Here is a 27899-nt window from a genome sequence, read left to right as displayed (position 1 = left end):
ACTGTGTGTAAGGTCCTGTGTGTATCTGTGTTTATATCTGACTGTGTGTAAGGTCCTGTGTGTGTGAATGTCTGTGTTTATATCTGACTGCGTGTAAGGTCCTGGGTGTGTGAATGTCTGTGTTTATATCTGACTGTGTGTAAGGTCCTGTGTGTATCTGTGTTTATATCTGACTGTGTGTAAGGTCCTGTGTGTGTGTATCTCTGTGTTTATACCTGACTGTGTGTAAGGTCCTGGGTGTGTGAATGTCTGTGTTTATATCTGACTGTGTGTAAGGTCCTGTGTGTATCTGTGTTTATATCTGACTGTGTGTAAGGTCCTGTGTGTGTGTATCTCTGTGTTTATATCTGACTGTGTGTAAGGTCCTGGCTGTGTGTATCTCTGTGTTTATACCTGACTGTGTGTAATGTCTTGGATGTGTGTATCTGTGTTTATATCTGTGTGTGTATCTCTGTGTTTATATCTGACTGTGTGTAAGGTCCTGTGTGTGTATCTCTGTGTTTATATCTGACTGTGTGTAAGGTCCTGGCTGTGTGTATCTCTGTGTTTATACCTGACTGTGTGTAATGTCTTGGATGTGTGTATCTGTGTTTATATCTGTGTGTGTATCTCTGTGTTTATATCTGTGTGTGTGTAAGGTCTTAGGTGTGTGTATCTCTGTGTTTATATCTGACTGTGTGTAAGGTCTTGGGTGTGTGTATCTCTGTGTTTATACCTGACTGTGTGTATCTCTGTGTTTATATCTGACTGTGTGTAAGGTCTTGGGTGTGTGTATCTCTGTGTTTATATCTGTGTGTGTGATTAGGTTAGAGTAATAGTTGACCGTTCCAGTAGATGGTGAGCGCATCACTGCCCATACATGGCTGTGGAGCGATGCTTCATTCACAGGATCCGTGTATAAAAAGGAGGGAGTGGTCTGCAGCTCTCTCATGAGATATTCACAGAAACACTGGTGTCTGAGAGAGACAGGGGGTTTGGGGGAGGGAGGGAGTGGGGGGGAAGCCTGCTGTCTTGTTGTCCTTTCCAAAACCAGGGGCTAGCAGGCAGATGCGGCTGGAGGATGGAGGTGTCGGATGTTGAGTGCGGTCAGGTGAAACGCTTGCTGAGGCAGGGCGGCCGTCAGTGCCTGAGCTTGGATTGCCGCTCGTTCCTGGCTTACAGCGCGGGTCACATCAGCGGCTCGCTCAACGTGCGCTGCAACACCATCGTCAAACGCAGGGCCAAGGGCTCGGTCAGCCTGCAGCACATCATCCCGGCCGAGGAGCCCCGGGCCAAGCTCCAGGCCGGCCTCTACTCGGCTCTGCTCCTGTACGACGAGAGGAGTCCGCGGTTTGAGCTGGTCAGGCACGACAGCACCGTGAACACGGTGCTCAAAGCGCTGCTGGGATCCTCTCACCCACCTCACATCTACTTCCTCAAGGGTAAGGGGCTCTCCCCACCTCCCCCTTGTCCCCTTGCTCAGGCTGGGTCCAGCATTCACTGGGTTAGCATGGGGGGGGGGGAGGGTTACCGCTCTGAAACTGCACATTCCACGTTAAAGCACACCAGGGCTCTAGAAGATTATTGTGATGTTTAACAACAGGATTTGTAAAATTGGGGGGGATATCGTGCGAGTTTGTGCTGGATTGCTCTCTGTTCGTTTAAGAGCGTGTACTAGCGCCAGCAATGTTAACGAAAACACTTACTACTGTCTTTTATTAGTAATTGGGGTAAACATTTCCTGGTTACTCTTCAATGTTTCTGAGTAATTACGGGGACGGCTTTCGTATGCTGTTGTATTTTCTCGGTTAGGTCTGGCCCATTGTGTGGGACCGTTCACATTGACACGGCGTTTTCACCGAATTCTGGTCTCTCTGTGTAAATGTTCCAGCACCACCTTTCAGCCGAGGACCAAGACGGCGAGGGGGTTGCTCGGTAGACGGTGCCGGACCGTCACCGTACACGGGAGCCCTGGCTCCCCTCCCCGAAGTTAGTGCCACTGTCCTGCCGCTTAGAGGAAGGGGAGCGCACGGGGAAGGTGTTCGAGCCGGCCCTGAGCAGCTGTAATGTGAAGGCTGGGTGTAGCCAGGGGACTGAGCTGAACAACAGATGCACAAACAGCGGCTCTCCCAGTTGGACATTTCAGTCCCTGGCTTCCTATTCCCTTCATTTGTAAGGAATTGTCCCTCTCCCTCCATCCCCCTCTCCCTCCATCCCCCTCTCCCTCCATCCCCCTCTCCCTCCATCCCCCTCTTCCTTGTTTACTGCTGTCCCACTGCAGTCTCACCACCCCCCTCCACCCCTCTGTTTCCCCCCCCTCCCCCCCCTCACCCCCATTGGCATCTCAACATCAGGCTCGAGAATGCAACAACAAGAAACCCACAATCATTACAGAAAACACACGTCCCGTGTGTGAAATGAAACGCTTATTTCGCTGTCACTTCATTCATTCGTGAAAGCCACATTGCCCGAGTGTTTCAGGTTGCAGTGTGTGTGTCCCATGCTGTGGTCCCATCTCCTCTTTGTGTTACCAGGAGTTACAGCAAATTGTAACCAAATGGTGGCTGGAAAAGAGGCGCAGTGCATTGATGTTGTTCATTAACTACTTGGTGCGAATCTACCTACTAGTGAGCGGGCTCTGTCTTCCATCGTCTTTTAGTTTGAATTTGGTTACTGCCTCACGCCTCCTGACTGAGAATGGTGTACTGTATGTGTATATGTCTTTTGTGTGCGCACTCTGTGTGTGTGTGTGTATGTTTCCTCAGTGTTTGCACGAATCAATCACTCACTGTTCACCCGGCCATATACCTGAGAAGCTCCAGCTCTGAGCCAACACGGTTACTGGAATAACCTGCCCTTTGCAGATTTTCCTCCTGAACACTGACAGATCGGCAGCTCAACGCTCCGTCAAAGAGCAGCCAAATACTAGGAAAACCAGTCCTGCCAACCAGGACCTAGCTGCTCTGATTGCAATCTCCAATCCCCAATCCCCAACTGCTGCTCTCCACCCCCCCCCCCCCCCCCCGGTAACTATAGAGTTTTTGGCCGAAACGTCGATTCTCCTGCTCCTCGGATGCTGCCTGACCTGACCTGTTGTCCATTTCCAGCGCCACTCTAATCTAAACCCCGCTAACAATACTCTATTCACCTCCGCCTTAGCCAATAATCAGAAACTGCTTCCAAAGCCTGTCCAAGAGGATTTCAGAGACTCACAAAGCTCTGACGAAAGAAAATTGCTTCATCTGCGTTTTAAATCTCTTGATCTTTAAATAGTGACTTCTTACTTGTAGATTCTCCCGTCAGAGTAAACACCCTCTCCACTATTACCCTGTCCGACCCCTCTGCACCTTATATGTAATGATTAAGTGCCCACACTATGCCAAACTGTAAGGAACGCTGCCAACCACGCTGTTTCCTTCCTCTGCGTGCTTTCCTTAAACACATTGAAACTATCTGCTTCTGTTAGGCACGTGTTCCCCGTTCTCATTTTGCCAGAGGGCAAAGCAAATAGGAAGTAGGAGTTAATTTCACACAGGAGAGACTGAGGGCTGCCCATGCTGGAGATCAGAGCTGAAAATGTATTGCTGGAAAAGCGCAGCAGGTCAGGCAGCATCCAAGGTTGAAACTTTATTGCTGGAACAGCACAGCAGGTCAGGCAGCATCCAGGGAACAGGAGATTCGACGTTTCGGGCACAGGCCCTTCTTCAGCATCTGCAGACCTCACTTTCTCCAGGCAGCATCCAAGGAGCAGGAGAATCGACGTTTCGGGCATCAGGATCTTAGGATCTCACAGAGCATTTCAGAACCAAAGCAGTGTTCTGGAAATGAAGACACGGTTCCAAACTTTTCAATCCAGCAGCCGATTTATTCAGCCAGTCCCCACAGATAGCAGTGTGATAGTGACGAGAGCAGGAAAATTGTGTCTCCCTGATCGAATCCGCACCATTTCATTCCATAGCAGACCCCATTACAATACTAAGTGATTTTCCCGTCTGCTTTCTGCCCAAAAGCTATTTCACCGGAAACTGGTCGAGAAGGTCAACCTTCATGAGGTCTGTAACGCCACAGCGCTACTCCCTCATTATAGAGAGAGGGCTGGTGGTGATTGACCTGACGGCCACTATACCTCAGGGGAGGAGAGAGATTGAGATGGAAAATCCTTCGGGCGACTGTGTGGAGTTTGCACATTTTCCCTGTGTCTGCATGGGTTTCCTCTGGCTTCCTCCCACAGTCCAAAGATGTGCAGGTTAGGTGGATTGGCTGTGTTAAATTGCCCATAGTGTTCAGGGCTATGCAGGTTGGGTGGATTAGACGTGGGAAATGTAGGATTACAGTGATAGGGGATGGGTTGGTTGGGATGTTCTTTGTGGGGGTGTTGATGTGGACTCAAAAAAGGGCAGCACAATGGCTCAGTGGTTAACATTGCTGCCTCACTGCACCAGGGTCCCAGGTTCAATTCCCACCTCAGGGACTGTCTGTGTGGAGTTTGCACATTCTCCCCGTGTCTGCGTGGATTTCCTTTGGGTGCTCCGGTTTCCTCCCACAGTCCAAAGATGTGTAGATCAGGTGAATTGGCCATACTAAATTGTCCACAGTGTTTCGGGTAAAGATAGGGGAATGGCGCTGGGTGGATTACTCTCCGGAGGGTCGGTGTGGACTTGTTGGGCTGGAAAAGCGCAGCAGATCAGGCAGCATCCAAGGAGCAGGAGAATCGATGTTTCGGGCATGAGCCCTTCTTCAGGAAGTTAAATATTCAACCTCTCTAGTCACACTGGCCTACGTTCACCTTTGTATTCGGGTAAACAAATGTGTCAGGGTTTCTCTAGATTACTCAATTATTAAACAGTAGAATCACCTTTCATCTTCTGTACTGTTTTTTTTTGTCCTGCCCCAGTATGGACAGAGATATTCAAGGTCCTGGACAGAAGGGCAGTTTGACAGATTTACAATATTCATTACAGCAAGCAACTTGCACTTATACTTCATAATAAAACATCTCAGTATTTTTGAAATGGGTCACCTGACAAAAAAAAACAAGCATACATATTATTTATTAATATGACATTGAGTGAATGTGATTAGTGCACCCTACCTGCCACCAGAAGTTAGTCGTTGTTTCCAACTTCTAGAGATTAGTGATATTAGAAATAATCCGTAAACTAGTGAGAAAACACCTACTGGATCCTAGATTTTGATGATTCTGCAATTCCGTGATTTTTAAGGTGCATGCCATGGAAGGTGAGACTAATCTTCACATTCATAGCATCAGCAAAATTGACCCGAAAATGGTTACTGGAGGTGAAATCTGCATAGGCAGAATTCAGTGAGCTGGCCACAGGAAAGGAAACAACGATGGAAATGAATGATTCAGAAACTCCAGAGTCATTAAATCTGTCAGTTCTCCAGAAAAGGGTATCTGTCATCTCCTGAATATCATTGTATCCATGCTTCAGACAAAGTCAGTCTAATCACCTTCTCATGGCAATGTCCAAAGAGTCTCAGATGTGATCTGAACTGAACCAATATTCACCAAGAACACTGTTGCAGTCTGCATGGTCTGTAGGTCTACAGCACCGACTCTCCAACAGCACTCCCTCCCTGTGACTTCCATTACCGAGAAGAACAGGAGTTGTATTGCTGTGGAAAAGAATGATTTTCATTTATATTTTAACATTTGTGATCACTGGGATATGGGTACAGTCACAACAGTTAGGAGACATTTGGATAAGTACAGGAAAGGTTTGGAGGAAGATGGGCCAGGTAGTTGAGACGAGTTTAATTTGGGATTATGGTCAGCATATACTGGTTGGACCGAAGGGTCCATGACACGCTAAAATGCTTTACAGCTGAAGAGCCAAACACAGCCCCTGGAGTAACGTGGAAACATAGCCATCAGCTTGTTTTCAGCAAACTCTCTCAAATAGCAATGTGATAACGACTAAACAATCTGTGTTTGTGATATTGATTGTGGGATAAATGTTAGCCAGAACATTGAGGATAGCTGCTCTGCTCTTCATCAAAGTAGACTATTTTACATTCACATGAGATGGCTGATGGCACCTTGATTCAAGATCTTCTCTAAATGATGGCACCTTCAACAATTCAGCAACTGCTTGGTACTGCAGTGAAGTATCGGTCTTGATTCTTGTGTTGATGTCTTGGAATTGGACTTGAAGTCACACCCTTCAGACCTTGAAGAGTTCTGTCATCTCAAACTTTTCCACCAATTCCCATTCCAGCTGATCTTGGACAGACACTGTTATTCATTCACTACTGCTGATCAAAGTATTGCACCTTGTTTGATTCTGTACTAAATTCAGAAGTGGCCTAGCAAGCCACTTGGAGTGCAAAGATAATCTCAGTTTCTCTCCTGTACTGTAGGCTATCTTTGTAATCTCATGCTCTCCTGTCTTCATTACCCCCACCCTCCAACAACTAGTGTGAGTAGCTTACGGATTTCATCCTCAACATGACTGAGACCATCCAATCGGTTACCTTCGCTACTTTCTTCTCTTTTGCTAGTTCACCAGGGCCAAACTTCCTCTAAAGTTCTCTGTGCTCTCACCCTGAACAGGATCTGTCTGTCTGTCCATGTGTGTCTCTCTCTTTCTCTCTCTCTCTCTCTCTCTCTCTCTCTCTCTCTCTCTCTCCCCCTCTGTGTCTCTCTCTGTGTCTCTTTTCTCTCTCTCTCTTTTCTCTCTCTCTCTCTGTGTCTCTCTCGGTGTCTTTCTCTCTCTCTCTGTGTCTCTCTCTCTCTCTCTCTCTCTGTGTCTCTTTCTGTCTCTCTTTTCTCTCTGTGTGACTATCTCTTCTTTCTGTCTCTCTCTCTCTCTTTTTCTCTCTCTCCCCTCTCTGTGTGTCTCTCTTTGTCTCTCTTTTCCCTGTGTCTCTCTCTCTTCTCTCTTTCTCTGTGTCTGTGTGTATGTCTCTCTCTCTCTCTCTCTCTCTCTCGGCTCTCTCTCTCTCCTCATCATGTCCATGCGATCCATTTTATTTTCCTTCAACCATCTTTCCACTATGTGCTGACAAATCAGCTTCTCTTCTTGATCCCATGTTAAATTATCCGACCATTAAGGTTGCTCTCATTGCTCTTTCCCCTTTTCTTTCAATCTGCCTCCATCACCCTTCTTACGTCGAAAAGGCAACATTGAACCCACTTATTCCTGGAAAATGTAACCTCATTTCCAACCTCGCTTTCCTCCCCATGCTCCTTGCATATATTTTTGCCTCCAATATCTGAGATCAGCATTCTCAGAACGTTTGAAATATACCAATCTGGTTTCTTCCCAAGGTTCAGCAACTCTTATCACAAATTACTATTGTCATAATCTGGACAACATCCAGGCTTGGACTGATAAATGGCAAGTAACATACCACACCACAAATGCCAGGCAATGACCTTCTCCAAGGAGAATCTAATAATTGCCTCTTAATGTTCAATGGCATTACCAGTACTGAATTCCCCACTGTCAAAATCCAAGCATTTACTATTGACCAGGACTGAAATAGTCTGACCATATAAAACTGGACTAATCAAATAAATACTGTGTCTACAAGAACAGGTTGAATGCTAGGGATTCTGTAGTAAGTAATGCACTTCTTGTCTGCCCGAAGCCTGTCCACCACCTGAAGTTACAATATGATGCAATACCTCTTGCCTAAATGATGTAACTCCAACAACATTGAAGAAACTCAAATCTACCCAGGACAGAGCAGCTCACTTAACTGGCACAGTATCCTCCACCTTCAACATTTATACCCTCGACCAATGACATACAGTGGTAACAGTATCTACCATCTACAAGATACACTCCAGTAACACTGGAAGGCCTCGCTTCCAAACCCATGACGTGGACCATCATGAAAGACCAGGGCAGCAAACCAATGCAAACACCACTACCGACACATTCTCTTCCAAGTTTTACACTGTCCTGAACTTGGAAATATGTCACCATTCCTTCATTGTCGTTTGCTCTAAATCCTGGAGTGTCCTTCCAAACAGGACAGTGGATGTCTCTACAAATGAAGGATAGCAGCAGTTTAAGAAGGCAGTTCACCATCACCTTCTCCAAAACAACTAGGGACAGGCAATAAATGCTGCCCGCATCGATGACACCCATAAACAAATACTCTTTTAAAAATTTCAGACTGCTTGTCATGCATTCAGTTCTTAATTATCAGAATTTTCCTCCAACTAAATATTGAGAAGACTAAAATCATTTTCAGTACCCCATCCCAGCATTTCTTTCCCTCGGACTCCCTTCCTGTTCCTGACCACTGTCCATGGCTGAACCAGTCTGTTTTCAATCTTAGTCATACTTGACCTTGACCACATACCCACACCAATACTAAGATCGCCTCCTGTAGATCCACCTCTGTAACATTGCTGAACCCTGCACCAGCCTCAGCTCATCTGCTGTTGAAACATAACTTTACTACCACTGGACTTCAAATACCCTCCTATCTGACCTCCTGCATAAACTGAGGTTCTCCAAAATTCTCCTGCTCATGTCTTAACTTGCACCAAGTTAAAGGCACCCATCACCTTAGCAGCACTCTGATCTACATTGACTCTCAAGTATCATTGCAAGTTTAAATTCTTTATCTCTGCGGTTCAGTTCATCAGCCCTGAATACCTCTGAGTTGGAAGTAGTGTAGTGCTAAAGGAGTACCTCACTGTCAGAGATTATGGTTTTAATAAATTGGTGGCTCAGTGGTTAGCGCTGCTGCCTCATAGTGCTAGGGACCCAGGTTCAACTCCCAGCCTTGGGTGACTGTCTGTGTGGAGTTTGCATGTTCTCCCCATGTCTGCATGAGTTTCCTCCCACAGTCCAAAGATGTGCAGGTCAGTGGAATTGGCCATGCTAAATTGCCTATGATGTCAGGTGCATTAATCAGGGGTAAATATAGGGTAGGGGAATGGATTCGTAATAATCCTGACTATTGCTCACTTTGTAACTATTTCCTCCATCCATAAATTTTCTGCCTCGCTTCCTTCCTTTAAAGTATTCCTTAGCCAAGACTTTGACCTTCTTCCTGATAATTCCCTTAAGTTGGTCAGTGTCAAAGTTTGCTTACAGACATTCCTGTGAAAGGAATTTTACTAATTTTACTGCAGTAAAGCTGCTATGTAAATGCAGCTGCTTTTCTTGTTATGGTTTTTATCAAACTGTGATTTTTTTGTTTCCTTGCCACTCACTTTTCAGCACTGCTCTCTCTTTTCCCTGCTTTACCCAGTGTGTCTATGACACTCTGGGTCACTAAGTCATTATGGCCTGTGTGACACTGCATTCGAATTGGGATACCTAAGGCTGATCATAAATTTAGTTTTGGCCATTTCTACTCATAGCGGAAAGTTGAAAACTCTTCCAGAATCAATTGCAACATCCAATTTGGATCACCTTCCTCAGTTGCAATGAGCCTCAGGTAAATGGATAGGAGGATGGGAGGTCACAGAGTCACATGACATGGAATCAGACCCTTTGGGGTCAAACCCAGGTCCCTAGCGCTGTAACCACTGAGCCACCGTGCTGCTAAATTGTCTAATGCTGACCAGTATTCCAATATAAACCAGCCCCATTTACCTGATTTGATGGGAGATTGTAACTTGACAGAGGCCGGGAATCAGGCTCGACATAAATATTGCCTTAGGGATTCTATGACAGGCATTAGGCCCCTTATTTTCATGTGCAAGAGGCCTAATCTGCTTTAGACAGACACTATAGTTGTCTAAGCAATTGTCAATACCAATACACATGGTGCTTGTATCCCGAGCAGTGTAGGGCTGTGACATTATGCTCTTTAAGTCTCGTTTTACATCATTAAAATAGAGGCAATCAGGTCTACTTTCTACCTAACGACTCCTGAGGTTTCCTCACACTAATCTGACCACACTTTCTCCTACATTTCATGTACCTCCTAACTTGCATTTAAATCTGGCCTTTTTCGCTTTTTCTATTTTTCTGCCTACTTCAAAATAATCAGTTACACCGGGTTCGTTTTCTGAATAGCCCTCTTAATGTATTTGAGCAGTTTCACATTGATATAATAAAATTGTGTAGTGTCATAATATTAATATCCTACATTTCCTGTCACTAATGTTCATGCATATTGAATCTCAAAGCTTCTCTCTTAAGGATATATTTAGCCTCTGACGAATAGTCAGCTTCTCACAGGCTAACAAAGCAACCCCTCCCCCAACTTGTTCAACCCATCTACACTATGCACTTGTGTGGACACTCCACATCACATTGAGTAAAACACACATACTGTTTCCCAAATTCAAGAGAAGTACTTCCACCGTGCAGCACTAAAGGTGAACCTTGTACCTTCCAATGTCTGATGAGCGTTTTCTGTTCATGTTTTCATTCAATTAGTTTTGAAGCTTATGTCATCTCAGTGACAGATGGATTTGAGTGTAGGTAACACACATTATTGCAGGAAGCAATAGAGATGTGTCAAATGAAGGGTATTTATCAATAAAGTGAGATGATTCATAGTATGCTTCAGGCAATGTGAAGCAGTTATCAGTAATGCTAACCAATGATCAAAATGCATCTTGAGAGCCATTTTGAAACCCTTATTATCGTCTTCTATGGATTATGCCAGATGTGAAGAATGGATGAAGTTTTGGGAACCTTATCTGAACAATTGCATTGATTGAGTGGAGAATAGAGATGATTGTCAGACTCTCCCGTTGTGAGAAGGGATTCACAAAACTCAGCTCGTTTGTGCAGGAATGGAGAAGTCCTGATCTAGAATGTCAAAAGGGCTGATAGACATTGACTATGCTGATGGAAACATGAGGTAGAAATTTCTGCTCCTTTAAGCAATGTGGACAATGGCGAGAAAGTTGGGAAATATAACGAGACTGAAAAGAAATGGAATCTCAGTGTTGAGAAAATGTTGTCTGCTTTTCGTCTTAAAATTTAAATGGTGATTTCAGAGCCTCACTATCAAGTGTTGACTACCTTATTACAATGCATCCGTCCCTCATCATCAGCTTAACATGCCTCATTTATTGTCAATTCTCGCCTACTTCTCGGAGGAACGAGACAGAGGCAGTTTCTAACATGAAGGCCTGAGGAGTGGCCAGCAGCAGTAGCTTGCTCCTCGCCTGTCCCACCCTTTATCAGACTCTGCCTTCATTCCAACATCCCTGGATGCTTCCAGGACATTGTCTTCCTCCACCCTTCAAGTATCCAAGGCAATATCAGCCACCGATCAACTTCACTGCAATATCATGGTTGTTCTCAGGCTCAATCTCACATCACTTCAGCCCTTCACAGCTTCACTTTGGAGCTTAGAGACACCTGCAATTGGTTTCTGCTAGGTGGGTTTGCACACAAGGACATGCACACATCTCATTGCATCTGCACAGGGTATGTCTTATTATGGTGCTTAGCTTCATTTCTCAGCATTCGCCCACGGCACTTACTTGGAGGCTGCAGTCTCTGTGGCTTGCATTGGTGTTTAATGCAAAAGGAGAGGAAGGTAGCTGGTCATGACTCAGGGCAATGAACAGCCAACAGGGTTAGCATGCTTCTGTAGGGCACCATGCTATGTCAATGTCACACCTTCAGCATGTGCCAACAGCTTACATGGCAAATTCAGCACATGTGCCCAACCAAATGGTCACACCTGTAAATCAAAGGGGAGAAGTGCTTACAAAGGTCAAGAGGGACGACGGTCAGTCAGGGGTACCACCACAGTCAAGAGGGCAGGCCTTCAGTCAGGTGCGTGATTCTACCAGAGTCCGGGCGACTGCGTCTTTCTAGTCTCAGAATTGGGTCACAGTCAATCCTGCAGTCTGGGGATTACATACAACTCGGTCAGTGTGTTTTGGAGGCATCACTATAGGGGCTGGCCAATTTCCCTGCACTGAGAGGATGGGAAGGATTGAGTATGATGGAAGGTAATGGTAGATGCAGGAACAGAGGAGGTTGTGAGTCCCCAGTGAGTAAGGATGAAATAACTCCGCAGAGGCTGGTATCCAATGACCAAGTCTCCCTTTATTTACATGTGGAGAGGCCTTGACACCAATCCAGCTCCCTCAGGGCTAACTCTCAGAGTGAACAGGATGTCTGACACTCCTGTTCTTTTTCAAAATATCATGATCACCTTTTATTCTGCAGGTCACCATGAGAACATTATATCGTTTAATAACATCTCATTTATTTGCTTATTGCTACCAAAATATTGTTGTGAAAGTGGCATCTATGCTCCTGTTCTTTTTTTTTGTGTTTTTTTTCCTTTTTTATTTTTTCCCCAGCACCCATGTTGGTGCTCCTGTTCTTATCTGTCAGCCAGGAATCCCTAACTGGACCAGATCAACAGCCCCAATCAAGGAGCTCGACTTCTGTGAGGTCCACCTGCTGACCTCGTTACAATCATGACAGAGGGCAGGAAGGGTCAGTAGTTTGAAAGGATGTGGTGGGTGAGATATGTTGAGTGGATATGTTGAATGCAATCCTGAGAGATTCAGTCTCAGAGTCTTGGTGAGAGACATGTGCTGTACCAGAATTAGAGTCAGTAATGTCAGCTCTGCAAGTTTGAGGGAGGAGAGAGAACATGGTGGCACTCTTACCCTTGTGAATCATTCACCTTCTTCCTGCCCCAAAGGTTATTGTGTTTTAACTGGGTCACAAAAATGATCTGGTCTGCTATTTGGTCCCAGGTTGGCTGGGTCTGGTGGTGTCCAGGTTGGCTAGGTCTGGTGGCGTAGCATCCTTTGCTGGTCAGTCAGATATGGCACTGACCTCCACTATGTAACAATGCTGTGGCTTTAAGAGGTTAGAGTCAAGATCAGTGGTGCTGGAAAAGCACAGCAGATCAGGCAGCATCCGAGGAGTGCTTTCCCAACACCACTAATCTTGACTCTGATCTCCAGCATCTGCAGTCCTCACTTTCACCCGCTTTGAGAGGTTACTCTGTCCTTTTTTTAAGAGAGGTTTTAAATCGGAGATGATGAGCTGTCTATGTGGAAAGCCAGGAAAGTAAACAGCTTATGAGGCCTTGGTTTTTTTTAAAAGTTGGAAAATAAAAGCAACCTGGCTGGGTGTGGCCAGCTCTCACAAACCAGGCTTTCTAGTTTTCAGGTTTTTAGCTTTGCGATTCAGTGGCAGTTGCTATTGGAGTTTCAATATGGTTGGAAGTTGAAGTAAAGGTCTCCTGCCTGCTACTCTGAATTTTCACGATTTCTTTTCTATCTTTGTGCTGTTGGATTGCATGTGAAAAAAAATCGGATTTCTGAATTTGCCTTTTTGGCAAGGGGTGTGTTTGTGGGATGGTACTATATTGGAACAGTTAATTAGTAATAGTTTATCAATTATTCTGTTAAGTTATACAGTCAAATTATTCTAAATTTCACTTTGTGTCCTTTATATTTTAACTGTAGTGTTAAATAAATTGTATTTTACTTAATATCGAGTAGTTTGACCAGTCGATTTGCATGTGGAACACAGCACCTCACATTTGCCTTTAAAATAAGAAAAAGGTAGGGTCTTAATATATTTTGAGGGGCTCTAGTCTGGTCCATAACAACTACCCCACCCCATATACCAGCATCTCCAGCTGGTGAAAGGACGAGGTAACCTGCCTTTCTGTGTGATGTCATCAGTGAAATTGGTTAAGTACACTACGTGAAGGGCAGTTCCTAGCCTTCAACATCTTATATCATATTTTTCTCCAAGGTGAAATGGAAATGACATAAACCAACTCCCAACAAAAGCGAATGACGTATCAAAGGAGTTCAAGTTATCTGCTGAGAACAGGATTGGGGATTAAATTAGTTGATATATCCAATGCTTCTTAAAACATAATGGGTGTGAAATTGGTTTTTAAGGTAGCCCATTTGAACTCAATAGGAAAAAGAATTATTATTCATTCTTTTGTTTACTTTATCCTACTGCTGAAGGGCAGTTTAGGTCTCCTTGGGTTCCTCTGTGGCTGGAACAGAGAGCAAATGGGAAGAGATTAGAAAGTGGAGAGGTGGTCTGATTAATATCAATAAAATGGTTTACAGAAGTGGGGAAGGTAGATCACATGATCAGGCAGGATGCAAAAGGATGAATTGAACTTCATGGGCCAAATAACTATTTCTTACTCCTTTGTTTGAGGATTTCAGGGATGATATTGGTCTTGGACCAAAGCAAAAAAAAATGTCAAAACAGAAACTACTGAAGAAACTCAACAGGTCTGGCAGCACCTGTGGAGAGAAAGCAGACCGAATGATTTGAGTTCAGTGATCCTTCTATGGAACTCTATTAGAAAATGGCAGCCTGTTTTGCACTTTTCCTGATTTTCATTGTAATCAAGGCAATAAAACAACATGTAAAAGGGATACTGCCTCCCCAACTACGTACTCATACCCAAAATTTATCTCATGTCCTTTAAGTATTTGACATTATGTAATGAGTTATCAGTCCCTCACTCCATGAAGTACAATGGCCTCAGGAAACCACATATAATGAACTGTGTGCAGTGACACTATGCTTCTTTACAGGAGGATATGAGAGATTTTCTTCCGAGTATCCAGAATTTTGTGTTAAAGCGAAAAGTCCATCTGGAATCTTGTCACCATCCAACGTTGAGACACCGGGAACAAGTTTAAGTGCCTGTGGGACTCCCCTCCATGACCAGGTAAAATCAGCTTCTCTGTACTCATTCTCTTTTACTTCATTGCTCTCTTTTTTTGCAGTGATAACATGGGGGGGGGACCCTTACAATACCTAATTTGCTATGAATATTCCTATCTTTTGACTAGTTCATTAATAACTTTCGATGAAATCAGAGATTGCTGGAAATGTTTCTTAGGTTAAGCAGCATCTTTGGAGAGAGGGAGAGACAGCGTTGACATTTGAAACATTAGATTTCCAGCCTCCCCAGAATTTTACTTTTCTACCAATAGTCTGTCCTTATTTGCAGCTTGTGGTTACTCACACATGTGTTAATAGTGATGGCTGTCTATCCAGATGCAAGCTGCTGCAGTTGTAGGAATCTAAAATCCAAACACAGATTGGTGGAAATATTTAACAGGTCCAGCAGCATCTGTGCAGAGAACATTAATGATCCAGGTCAATGATCATCCATCAGTATTTTTAAATGATCACGCTTCCCAAAGCTAAAAGGAGAGATTTCATTTTTTAGCACTTTTCCCAACCTCAGCAATCCCAAAGATCTTTGCATCAATGCAAGAAACCCAGCAGTCAAAACTGCACACACAGCAAGTGGCGGCATGTAATAATGACAGAATCTGTTCTAGTGTTGGTTGATGGATAGATTTTGGCCAGATGACTGCAGTATTCTGCTCACCATGGTTTCAGCAGGAGTGGGAATAGAAGGTATAATGGGTGACTAGCTTTCACACCCACCCCAACTCCTGTACCATAAAATAGGATGACCCCCCTGTCACTTTTACATAAACATTGAATGGCCAATTGAACCTCGTTTCCAAGTCAAGTGCTCCAGTATCATACTGCCTACACTGTAATGTGGGTGAGCGGACAGAGGGGGAAGGCTGTTTCTAAAATAAATTTATGGAAAAGGTGAAGGAAGGCACATCATTGAAGCAAACCCCATTGTGCCCAAGACCCTACTCTTTGTTCTTGCCATCCTCCCCTGGCTGCCAAAACCTGTCCTTCCCATCGCCTTTAAACTCCTTCCCAGGTTCACCGAACCCTCCCCGTCCAATCCTCCAGCTCTTTTGCCTGGTTTCATCTTGGGTGTCGAGTTACAGCAGGGCCCACCACTGAGTTCTGGATTTACTCAAATTGTAAGGGCTGATTGATTGGCAGCTCTCAAGGGCAGCTCTCGAGGAAACCAAACGTAAACTTAAGGAACGGTTCGCCGAGCATCACAGCCAGGCCCACAGGAGCCATCTGGACCTCCCAATCACCGCCCATTTCAATTCCCCCAACCACTCCCTCTCCAACATGAGCCTCCTTGGCCTCCTCCATTGCCACAATGAACCAAACTGCAAATTGGAGGAACAACACCTCATCATCTGCCTGGGCAGCCTACAGCCCGGAGGACTCTACATCAGGTTCTCCAGTTTCAAATAACCACCCTTCCCATCCCCTGAATCTCTTCCCTGCCCTTGCATCTCTCCCTCCCTCCATCCACTGCTCCCTGCCACCAACTGGATTTGTTCCTCCTATCGACCAGTCAGGTCATACCCTCTACCTGTCTTCACCTATCCCCACTTCACCACCCTTCCCCCACCTCCCCCTTTATCTGCAGCTCCCCCCACACCCACCCCCAGTCCTGAAGAAGGGTTACACCCAAAACATCAACTTCTCCACCTCCTGAATCTACCTGGCTTGCTGTGCTCTTCCAGCCACTTGCCTGTCTACTGAAGGGTAGGGCATGCTTGGTCTATCTACCTCTCTGCTCATTGAGCGCCACTGTCAACAGATGGCTTCTCCTAACCCTGTCAGCTAGTATCTGACATCCAGACCCACAGAGAACCACCCCCCCACCGCCTCCACTCTTTTCCTGATAGTGCCATGGGGACTTTAATACCACACAGAGGGAGGGAACAGCCAACCCTGGTTTGACATCTCATCACTATGAACAGGGTAGCATTTTTTATTGATTGTCAGGGCAGATCATATGCTAATGAAGTGGGACTCAGATGCACAGTCCTTATGACTCAGAGCTGAGAGTGCTATTACTGAACTAAAGCTGATGCCTGACTCATAAACTGGGGTGGAGGGAGAGGCGAAATAACACTGACAGTTTTAATCTAGGCGTAAATGCATTCCACTCCACTGAGGCCACAAGATAACTAAAGCTGTTCTCCTTTACCGATTTTGAAATGCATGTTGTAGAAATAGGAAATGAAAAGAGATTCTCGCTAAATAATAATGCCCTGGTCTCCCTCAATCCTTTATAGTGGTGGTTTCAGCATCGCAAGTGTTTACATTTGTTCCTTTTTTTGAATTAAATACTGAGAAGCCAATATGAAGTAGAAATGCACAAGCAGCCAGCAGGAAACTAGAAGGTGCTGAACAGATTCCTGTCTCAGGGAATGTGACCAGAATTTTCAATTAACATTATGCAACATAACAGTTATCACCAGGTGTCGATGTGATGAAGGGCTTATGCCCAGAACGTCGATTCTCCTGCTCCTCGGATGCTGCCTGACCTGCTGTGCTTGTCCAGTGCTCTTTCCAGTTTATTGCTTTTTACTCTTTTCCCTCAAACCTTCTGCTAGACTGTAAGAAGCCAACTGGGTCTGGAGAGAGAACGTTTCCAAGGTGTCAGATTGCGTGATGTCATAATGTAGTGACACAATTCTGGCACCATCAAATACTCTTTACGGGGATTACTGACATCAATGTCCAGTTGTTGGACAGTTGCCTCTACATTTCAGCAGGTATCTGGCAGGGTAAAGGAACAGGGAGAAGGCAGATTTTAAAATCCAAAAGGCAGTCCCACTGTCACCATCTCCCCACTTACCATTTGTCTGCAGGATGTAGAGAAACCAAGCAGGCTGTACATATCCCACAGTGTACCCCACAGCATAAGTCTGAGACTGAGTGGTTAACACTGAAAAGTCTCACAGAAACCCCTAGCCACTATCTTGCCAATTCTTACCAAATGTAAAGCAGTGATCTCGGTACATCTAGCCGGATGTGATCAATAATGCAAAAGTTCTTAAATTTTTCTCTAAAGAGTGTCCAGCACTTCTCAGTTTTATGTTATACGATTAGGGGATTTGGCTTCTTTGGTGCAATCACCCCCATCTTTGTGTGATCTGATCGCATTCTCCTTCTGGAGGGTCAGGCAAGCTGAGGTGAAGGAGAGAGACTCAAGAATGAGGCAAAGCCATTCCCAATTGCACAAAAATACAGGTAAAGGGACTGAGCAGGTTTTTGAAGAGTCGGCTGGATTCAGGAATAAGGGTTTAAGAACATAAAAAGGAAAATAGGCCATTCAGCCCAAGAGCATGTTTCACTACTCAGATTTTGGCTAATTTGTGCTTTAATTCCATTTTACGCAGCTTTACCTAATACCTTTACAAGTCCTATCCAACTAAAATCTGTCAATCTCAATCTTGAAAGTTTCAATGGATTCAGCAACCAATGTTTTGAGAAATGAGAGCTCAAGATAAAAATTGCCAAAGCTGATTGTACCTGTGGCTGACCAACATTTGATAACGAGACATTACAAACTGAAAAGATACTGCTCATCATATTGTAACCTAGGTCTGCCTGAGACCCAGGGATTATGAAGTCAGGTCAACCTGGATCTTTCTTTATTAGATGTGGAACTGCTGCTGTCTATTCTCTGATATTCCATGGTTGTGTGTTAGTGCTTCTGTTGTAATATGACATTGTTACACCTCAGGTCCTATTGCGCCATAGGCCTTGCTTGTGAGCTGTATGTAATGAAGAATTAAGGGCCACTGCAGAAAGTGAGCTGTATAGATTGTGTTTGTCACCACAGTTGTCACTATTTTGAAAATGGCTTGTATAAATTGATTTGTGTATTTAAAAATAGGGAGGCCCAGTGGAAATTCTTCCTTTTCTCTACCTTGGAAGTGCGTATCATGCATCTAAAAAGGACACACTCGATGCTATGGGGATTACAGCTCTCTTGAATGTCTCCTCTAATTGTCCAAACCATTTCGAGGATCATTATCAATATAAATGCATTCCAGTTGAGGACAACCAGAAAACAGACATCAGCTTCTGGTTCATGGAAGCAATAGAGTACATCGGTAAGATACAGATTTCTAACTTAATGTTCCTCAATGTTTACTGCTTGGTATCTCAGAATCCTTTACTCACTTGCTTTTACTTAATAGTCAGTGTTTACACTAAGTAAAAACCAAAAAACAGCGGATGCTGTGAATCAGAAACAAAAACAGAAATTGCTGGAAAAGCTCAGCAGGTCTGAGGAACGGTCACTCGATCCGAAACTTTAACTCTGACGTCTTTTCACAGGTACTGGCAGACCTGCTGAGCTTTACCAGCAACTTCTGGTTTTGTTTTGGTCAGTGTTTACATGTTGGGGGACTGTTTCTGGACTCGTTTCTCGTTCCAAAATAAAAGGAAGGTGTTACTTTAAATATCCCCGAAGCAGACCTTCAGCACACAACTGGGTCCGTTTCGAAAACAGAATGAAAATCAAATGGTGTTCTCACTCCTCTGCTTCCAAATTGTGATCAAATCCTCTCAGTATATGAATTGCGGGGAACAAGCACTAATTTATAAAAAGTATCGATTGTGGCTCATTGTCGTATAGAGCTGGAAGCCTTCCTGTCCTCAATGTTTAATTTATGTTTCAAAACAGAACTGTAGTGGGACTAAAATCATAAAGGATCTGGAACGTGTTAATTGTGGACTGACTGATGTAGTTCTGAGTGATGTAGTTCTGAGTGATGATGGTGCCATTTTCATCACAACATTGTGCCTGAATGTTGACCAGTTCAGGTAGTGGTTTTAGGAAACATTGCAAGCGATTCTCAGCCACATGTTGCTTAATGAGAATTTGGCATTTTTTAAAGGCCGGCCAGATGTGGGTTTTAAGGCGAAAATATTTCCCATTTAATGTGCTCCCGGCTGTAGATGCTCCAATAATTCTGGCTGCAACCCTAAATGCGTGTTCCTCTCTAACTGAGATTTACACAAATCCTCCTCTCCCAATCAGCCACCGCTCTATCGTGTTGCCTACTTCCTTTGGAGTGACACACTGCCCACCACTCTCCTCATGTGCATCCCAGTCCAGAATCAATCCCCTGTTAGTCTAGTTTCTACAAGGATATGGAAGGTTAAGTGACTGAGGCACCCTCAGAATTGAGGAGGTTGTGTATTTTGAATGTGTTATATTCCACTGATTGTGTGTGTTATTGACCACAATTATCATTCTGTGACATATTCATATCTTTGAGCGTGTACATGTTAAGAAAGAAAGAATGAATGTGAACAGCAATATGTGGGGCCAGGAGGGAATGGGCTAAACTTACTGCACAGAGCGCTGTTTGTTTGCCAGCGGTGGCAGAGAGAACTGTGAGGATTCCGAGCCCCTGGCTCCATTTATCTCAGGTGGGGAAGCTGCTGCCTGCAAAACAGGCCACTGGATTGAGGCATCATCATTGGTCTGGGTCAGGCACTGGGAAGGGGGCAGGAGAGAGAGATCTCAGACATGAAAGGTAGCAGCCCAGATCAATTCAATGTCCTCTGAGGGTGAAGAATTCAATACTTAGCCTCTGATGGCCATCTTTGTTCCCTCCCCCATCACCCCCCACCTCCCTAAGAATATAAATTATTCACAATAGTTGCAAACAAAGACATTTGGACTTGAACGTTACACCGCTTGCAAGAAAATTCAACTTGCACGATTGTAATCATCATAGTTTGCAGATAAAACCCTCATCAAATATACAGCCCACAGATAGTGCAAACAACATGAAATTCTCTGTAGAACATGCTTCACTCTGATTGGCATTTAACAAGCACCAGGACATGGCCTTGGTGGTGGTGAGAAAGGCCCTTTCTGTCACATGCCTCCTATATGCCTGGAGGATGCCTGCACATCGTGGCTGTTGTCCACTTCCTTGCGGTATGTATGTATCTTTGCAAAGAAGATCTGGAGAGAAACCCCGTGGTTCCTTTAGCTGGGCTTCATCCTGAGCAGCTCTGTGATGCTGGACTCTGTGCTGTACGGATAATTCCCAGGGATCTCCACTGGTGCAAATGTCCATGGTGCTTGAAGGACCATCCTTTCAGAGAAAGATACATTCTGATTTGCTGGTCTTCCGGTGCAGGAATTCTCCTTGACCAAATGTTGCAGACGGCCACAATCTGATGCTCAGGACTACACGCTGAGGGACTGACTCAGGCCTCCGCAGGATGTTGTCAAGGTCCAATGGGGAAAGCTCGGTGTCTGATGTATAGGTGTATTGCACATAAACAGGCCCTTTGGCCCAACTCTTCCATGCCGACTAGCTTTCCTAAACTGAATCACAGACAATTATAATTATTGCCAGCATTTTTATAATTACGTTTGGAAAATGTTTTTACAATATGATCACTGAAAGCTTGTATTTGTGATTTATTGGTACAAGATAAATCAGACTTTCAATTCCAAACATAGGTGAATGGGACAAGTTCAGTTTAGGATACCTGATCAGCATAGATGAGTTGTGCCAAAGGGTCTGTTTCTGTGCTGTATGACTTGATGACTAGTCCCATTTGTCTGCTTTTGGCCAATATCCCTCAAACCCTTTCCAATTAATGTACCATACACTGTAAGGCCTGACACTGGAAATCCCCTCAGATAGTCTGCCTCAAAGCATATATGTTGTAAATCAAGTCTGTCAAAAAAGAGATACATTCTTGGTCACATTGCCGAAGTGCTTTGGACACTTTAGAAAAGGAGCCTGCCCATATTATTGGTTTTATTAGGAGAGGTGATGGCCCAGTGGTATTATCTGGCTGACATATGACTCCAGACCCACAGCAATGTGGCCGAATCTCAACTGCCCTCTGAAATGGTCCAGCAAGCCACTCAGTTCAAAAGCATCTAGGGATGGGCACTATATGCAGGCCAGCCAGAGAAGCCTACATCCCAAGAGTGAGTACATAAAAAGGGAGGTAAAGCTGCTAGCCATTACTGCCAGCTGTAAACACTTTAAACTGACTCCAGTGAAATCTGCTCAGTGACCAAACTACGGTAATCCACATAATTGAAATGATGGTGTCACTAACGACCTTTGCATCTGGAGGTGTAATTGCAGGGAGGCCAAGTTTGGAGGAACACAGAGGCCTAGTTGAGTTGTAAAGCTAGAGAAGGGTGTGCTGTGGCTAAGGAGGTATTTAAAAACAAGAGTAAGAATTTTAGGATTGAGCCATTGCCAGACTTGGAGTCAACATAGGTCAGTGAGGATTAAATGGGACTTGCTGTGAGTTAGGATAATGGGAACAGAGCTTTAGATAATTTCAAACTTGTAGAGGATGCTTAGTGGGAAACCAGCCAGGAGTGTTTGGAAGAGTTGAGTCAAGATGTAACAAGGGTGTGGATGAGAGTTTCGGTAGCAGATGAGATAAGGCAGATATGGAAATCTCCATCTATGGAGAGCATTCAGGCTTTGCCAATAAGATGCTATGTTTATATATAACATCAAATAATGGCCAGGGAAGGTAATGGATTCGGTGAGGTGAGTAGAGAAGACCGCTTTTGGAGAGGCCAAAAACAAGGGCTTCAGTCTTGGCAGGATTCTGGTGTGAAGTCAATTGAAGCCAAACAGCGACTGACTGAACATGTCACTGGTAATGTTTTGCAGCAGCACTTTTATATATTCCAGCTGGGTTTTTGAGTTGGCTTTTCATACCTTTCATTTGTAAACTAAACCATTCACCTGCTTCCTATTCCTCTTAGACAAATAATTTATTGATCATTTTTTAAAAAATGCCAGGCAATCAAAATGTTGTTTAGATTGTGAAATAAGGATTCAAAGCAGAAATACTCACTGCAGAAGAAATTCATTGAGTTGCTTGGGCCTGTTCTGCCATTTAATTAGATTATGACTGATGTTTACTTCAATTTCAGTTACCCGTATTTGCACTGTATCCTTCAAATCCCACATGCAAAAATCTTATCTCAAAGGTCTACAAGTCTCAATGAAAAGAGAAATTAATCAATGTCTAAGTTTAAGTATCAGAATGGGCCCGTATCTGCAATTGCAGCCTTCAGTTTTTAATTTTTGTGAATAAATAGATACTTATTGATAACGTTTCATTTAATTCCCATAAGCATTTGGCTAAACAATCAGTAACCATTGACTTGCTCTATATTTTCTTTTGAACAATTGGAATCGAAATATAATTAATAGTTAGATATTCTTGTAACCATGGAGATCCCAAAATATTTTCCACACTAATTCACTTTCAAAACTTCCTTACAGCATTGTGTAGCCCATCTGGCTGGGGCGAGGGCTTTAATCATTCATGTTTCTGTGTGACACACAGCAGCAAACTGTGAGAATTAAGAGTGGGAAGGAGTCCTTCCTGCAAGTTAATATTTGAAGATAATATTCAGATGATGTCATTTCACTTCAATCTTTTGACAGATCAAGGTCACAGGTAGAATTAGGAAATGAAACAATTGAAGAGGCAAGGTTTAGAAGGATCCATGACTTCTGATTCGACTAACTGTGAAGGATAGGCGAATAAATAACCCTTGTACCAAACTGCATGATATTTCACATCTCACATACATTTTAAAAAGGGTTGCTTAAGTTTTCTTTAGATAAGAAAGGTAAAATTAAATAGTTAAGGAACTGGTTGCCTCGCAAGTGTGTGTGTATGTGAGGTGTGAGTGTGTGTGGGCCTGTGCTGAGAGTGAGTGAGTGCGGGCCTGTGCTGGGAGTGAGTGCAGGCCTGTGCTGGGAGTGAGTGCAGGCCTGTGCTGGGAGTGAGTGCGAGCCTGTGCTGGGAGTGAGTGCGAGCCTGTGCTGGGAGTGAGTGCGAGCCTGTGCTGGGAGTGAGTGCGAGCCTGTGCTGGGAGTGAGTGCAGGCCTGTGCTGGGAGTGAGTGCGGGCGTGTGCTAGGAGTGAGTGAGTGCGGGCGTGTGCTAGGAGTGAGTGTGTGTGGGCGTGTGCTGGGAGTGAGTGTGTGTGGGCGTGTGCTGGGAGTGAGTGAGTGCGGGCCTGTGCTGGGAGTGAGTGAGTGCGGGCGTGTGCTGGGAGTGAGTGTGTGTGGGCGTGTGCTGGGAGTGAGTGTGTGTGGGCGTGTGCTGGGAGTGAGTGAGTGCGGGCCTGTGCTGGGAATGAGTGAGTGCGGGCCTGTGCTGGGAGTGAGTGAGTGCGGGCCTGTGCTGGGAGTGAGTGAGTGCGGGCCTGTGCTGGGAGTGAGTGAGTGCGGGCCTGTGCTGGGAGTGAGTGAGTGCGGGCCTGTGCTGGGAGTGAGTGAGTGCGGGCCTGTGCTGGGAGTGAGTGAGTGCGGGCCTGTGCTGGGAGTGAGTGAGTGCGGGCCTGTGCTGGGAGTGAGTGAGTGCGGGCCTGTGCTGGGAGTGAGTGAGTGCGGGCCTGTGCTGGGAGTGAGTGAGTGCGGGCCTGTGCTGGGAGTGAGTGAGTGCGGGCCTGTGCTGGGAGTGAGTGAGTGCGGGCCTGTGCTGGGAGTGAGTGAGTGCGGGCCTGTGCTGGGAGTGAGTGAGTGCGGGCCTGTGCTGGGAGTGAGTGAGTGCGGGCCTGTGCTGGGAGTGAGTGTGTGCGGACCTGTGCTGGGAGTGAGTGTGTGCGGGCCTGTGCTGGGAGTGAGTGTGGGGCCTGTGCTGGGAGTGAGTGCGGGCCTGTGCTGGGAGTGAGTGCGGGCCTGTGCTGGGAGTGTTGACTCCTGGAATTGGGATGTGTTTTGGAGTAATCTGGATTTACAGCACTTGTGTTTGTATTCAGAATTTGTATGCGTTCGGGTCCAGTCTTGATTGGTGTTTCTTTCTTTCCCTTTTTGATTATATTCAGACTCAGTGTTGCTACACTTCTCAGTTTAAATGTGATCATGCTCCCCCAAGTCTGATGTTCTTTCTCATTTTAGATTCTGTGAAGAAAGGTGATGGCCGAATTCTTGTTCATTGCCAAGCTGGCATCTCGCGGTCCGCCACAATCTGCCTTGCTTATTTAATGATGACTAAACGTGTGCGACTTGAGGAGGCCTTTGAGTTTGTCAAGCAGAAACGGAGCATAATCTCGCCCAACTTCAGCTTCATGGGACAGCTGCTTCAGTTTGAAACCCAGATCCTGGCTCCTTCACGTTCTGTCAAAGCGACCAGTCCTTCTGCAGCCCTCAGGGAGCAGAGCAAATCTTCATCAACCCCAACATCTCAGTTTGTGTTCAGCTTCCCCGTCTCAGTCAGTGTTCACTCAACCCCAAGTGGTCTCAGTTATTTACCCAAACCCATCACAACGTCACCAACTTACTAATGGATGATCACTTAGAAACTCAACCAAACATTCATAACTTATTTCTAATAGAGCATCCAGTCAAGTCGTTTGTGAAACAGTCTGAACCCTTATTTTGAAGGGCAAAAGAAAGTTGGCTTTCAGTTTTGACAATAATTCTCTTCTAAAAATATTGGCTACGTTTACACTATGTGTCAAGACTAGAAACCTACTTTTGCAATAAGAATAAACGTGAAGTTTTCTTTGACTCACTAATTAAATGCATTTGCCTCAGTATTGATATTCCAACTACTGATTAATGCAAGCTTCCTTCTCTGTTGAGCAAGATGTCAGACTGGGACTCCCATTTTACCCGCTGGGAGGCACCAAGTTAACATCTCAGCACATGCATGTGAATCATATATGTCTTTCTCTCCGTAAGTGTCAGAATATAAAATTGACAAAATGAATACAAGGATCACACTGAAAATTACAAAAGCGAGACCTACTGCACAACACTGTTCATTTCATTGATGCCAGACCAATCAATGAAGCTGGGAGGAGAAAGTAAGGACTGCAGATGCTGAAGATCAGAGTCGAGAGTGTGGTGCTGGAAAAGTACAGCAGGTCAGGCAGTATCTGAGGAGCAGGAGAGTCAATGTTTCTTGAAACGTCAACTCTCCTGCTCCTCCAATCAACGAAGCATTCTGATCTTCCTGTCAGATGCCTGGCACTGGATGGGACATTCAAGAAACCCCCTTTCCCATTGCGTCTTTCAGTTGCTTTATTTAAGGAACAGTTTGGGACTTGGCTGTGAGGATCTGTTCTGTTTGTGGAAAAATAATTCCCACAATCCATATCAAACCACAGAATCTGCGTCTCCCATGATGAGACACAACAGCCCGACACGTGCTGGAAAACCTCAAAGTGTAAGAACAGCTTGGATTTTCCACTTACACAGAAAATAAATCCTCATCTGCAAGCCAGGTTAGCCTTGTCTATTGGAATGGAGAAGTCTCTTGGGTGCCTGGAACATTTCACAAAGGGCTTTTCAGTACCACTGTACCTGCCAGAGTCCCAAATAATCCTGTACTCTTCCGAGGAGCCAGACTGCACCCTGCTCATTTGTTTGGTTCTCGCATCCAAAATACCAGCAGACAATCACATTCAAATGAAAGACTAAATCAAATTAGCTGAGAGACGTTGCTCACAGCAGAGGGGAGCCAGTTTACTTGTGACATTTTACGCAATCAGTCATAGGAAGGGAGAGGTGCCAAGAGTCAGCACAGTACACGTCAAAGAAACATTGTACCTTTAAAAAAAATGCAAAAATAACATAGAATTGAAAGCACAATTTAAAAGAAAAATGATCTGATTCAAGACAATGACTGGAACCTAATGCACTGTTAATTCACAATGAAGATAGGCTGGACAGTGAATGACCAACTTTAAATCTCCAACACTGTGCTTGGCTATTACTGTTTCACTCTAAACTGGCCACAAACATTTTCTAAGCTGTAATTTACTTTCAGTTGAATCCAATACTGACTGAAATTTGCCCTGAACCTTTTTGGAAACTATTTCTGGTTGGCTGATTTGCAGATCAGAAATGAATCTGATCTATCTACAGTAAATAATACTCTGTAAAGTCTTTGATGCTCAATGGTTTTATTATCTCAAAAGAAAATCACCTTTTCAAAGCTATTTGTAACTCTAGTTCCCGAGTCGGACAGGTCGGCTTGTACAGAATTCTTTAAAAGCACAGCCTTGCTCTTAAAGTTTTATTTAAATCATCAGAGTGCTGCGGTTATTTTTTGTATGTGCAACATTTGGCGACTGGCCAGGCATTCTGGAGGTTGAGGCTCTCTGGCTAAGCACATGCTCGGAAAATTAATCGTGTACCTCAGGTTCATGCAAGTTCAGTATTTTTTCTACTTCTCAATATAAGGTCCCAGATTTTGTTGGGAAAGTAACAGTGAATTTAATACGTTCATCTTGTGGTGAGGAACAGACACACTATGAGTTGAGAATCATCACAAGTTGCTGGATGATTTGTGGCATTGTGTCTAAAAACTGAAACCTCACCCACAATCTTATCGGGAGTTGAAGGAATTGTTGGATTTGTGCTGTAAATAAGAACTAAACTCTCAGTGCAGAAAGCAAGGAGTGCTGTTACATAGTGTAAAGGTACTGTTAATGTTGTGATTTATTGTCCCAATAGGCCACTTATCCTTGAAAGGCCAGGAAGGGAATAATTGAAAGTAAGGAATCTCACTCCCACAGGTAGTAAATTGTCCCTAGAGAGTTTTTGATTTTTCTTTTCATCCTTAATGCTATTTCAGTCTCTTATTTCTCTGTCTCTCAATTCAATCTTTATTTCTCTTTCTGCATGGTGTTAGACTTTAACACACCTGGTTCTCGGTTGCCATTTGCTCCTTTCCTCTCTACCCTTAAATATTATCTCATAGTTCACCATGGCCTCAGAAAGCTGAATGACCATTATCAATCCACTTCCAAGATGCTCCACGCCAGCCAATGAAAACAATCTCTCACTCAGAGCTTATGATCCATTGGCAAGATAATTTAGATACCTGATCTGAGAACCTAGGATTGAAGAGAGATCAGGGCACAGAGTCAAGGTTCCAACTGCTTTAGCCCTGACTGCAATTCACACTCCCACCTAACAATGCTTCACACTGATTGAGAGTGTCAGAAAAATATCCCTAACGCAATATACCTGAGTGAATGTTTTGATATTTGCACATGTTTTGTCCTATTTATGAATAAGGAGCAGTAAATGTTAGTTCAGAAATTGCTTGAGAAAAATGTACACCAAGCAGTATAAAGAATGTGTTGTGGTATTTTATATTCTCTCTCTCTCTCTCTCTCTCTCTCTCTCTCTCTCTCTCTCTCTCTCTCATATATATATATATATTTCATTTCATTTGTCACTCTGAAGGTCAGAACCTCGTTCTGATTTATTTATTGCCCATGTTTGTAAAATTTAAAAAATAAAATTACACATTTTCAACTTTAA

General features: G+C 44.4%; 1 protein-coding gene across 1 annotated transcript; it reads left to right on the top strand.

Annotated features, from left to right (window-relative positions):
• Positions 1-1015: 1015 nt before the first annotated feature.
• Positions 1016-27899, top strand: dusp4 (dual specificity phosphatase 4). The gene is made up of 4 exons (XM_043720126.2): positions 1016-1421; positions 14483-14619; positions 18484-18703; positions 24519-27899. The coding sequence occupies exons 1-4, from the start codon at positions 1061-1063 to the stop codon at positions 24902-24904; spliced, it is 1104 nt and encodes a 367-aa protein (XP_043576061.2). The 5' UTR covers positions 1016-1060; the 3' UTR covers positions 24905-27899.

Source organism: Chiloscyllium plagiosum, unplaced genomic scaffold (assembly GCF_037043375.1).
Source record: "Chiloscyllium plagiosum isolate Xiang-an unplaced genomic scaffold, Cpla_swu_hap1 HiC_scaffold_2, whole genome shotgun sequence".
Lineage (NCBI taxonomy): Eukaryota > Metazoa > Chordata > Chondrichthyes > Orectolobiformes > Hemiscylliidae > Chiloscyllium > Chiloscyllium plagiosum.
Note: the sequence above shows the minus strand (reverse complement) of the source record. Positions and strands in the feature narration are given on the sequence as shown.

Coding starts and splice junctions, on each gene's coding strand:
- dusp4 (XM_043720126.2), top strand. CDS start 1,061: ATGGAGGTGTCGGATGTTGAGTGCGGTCAGGTGAAACGCTTGCTGAGG. Junction 1,422..14,482: donor TCACATCTACTTCCTCAAGG/GTAAGGGGCTCT, acceptor GCTTCTTTACAG/GAGGATATGAGAGATTTTCT. Junction 14,620..18,483: donor GGACTCCCCTCCATGACCAG/GTAAAATCAGCT, acceptor ATTTAAAAATAG/GGAGGCCCAGTGGAAATTCT.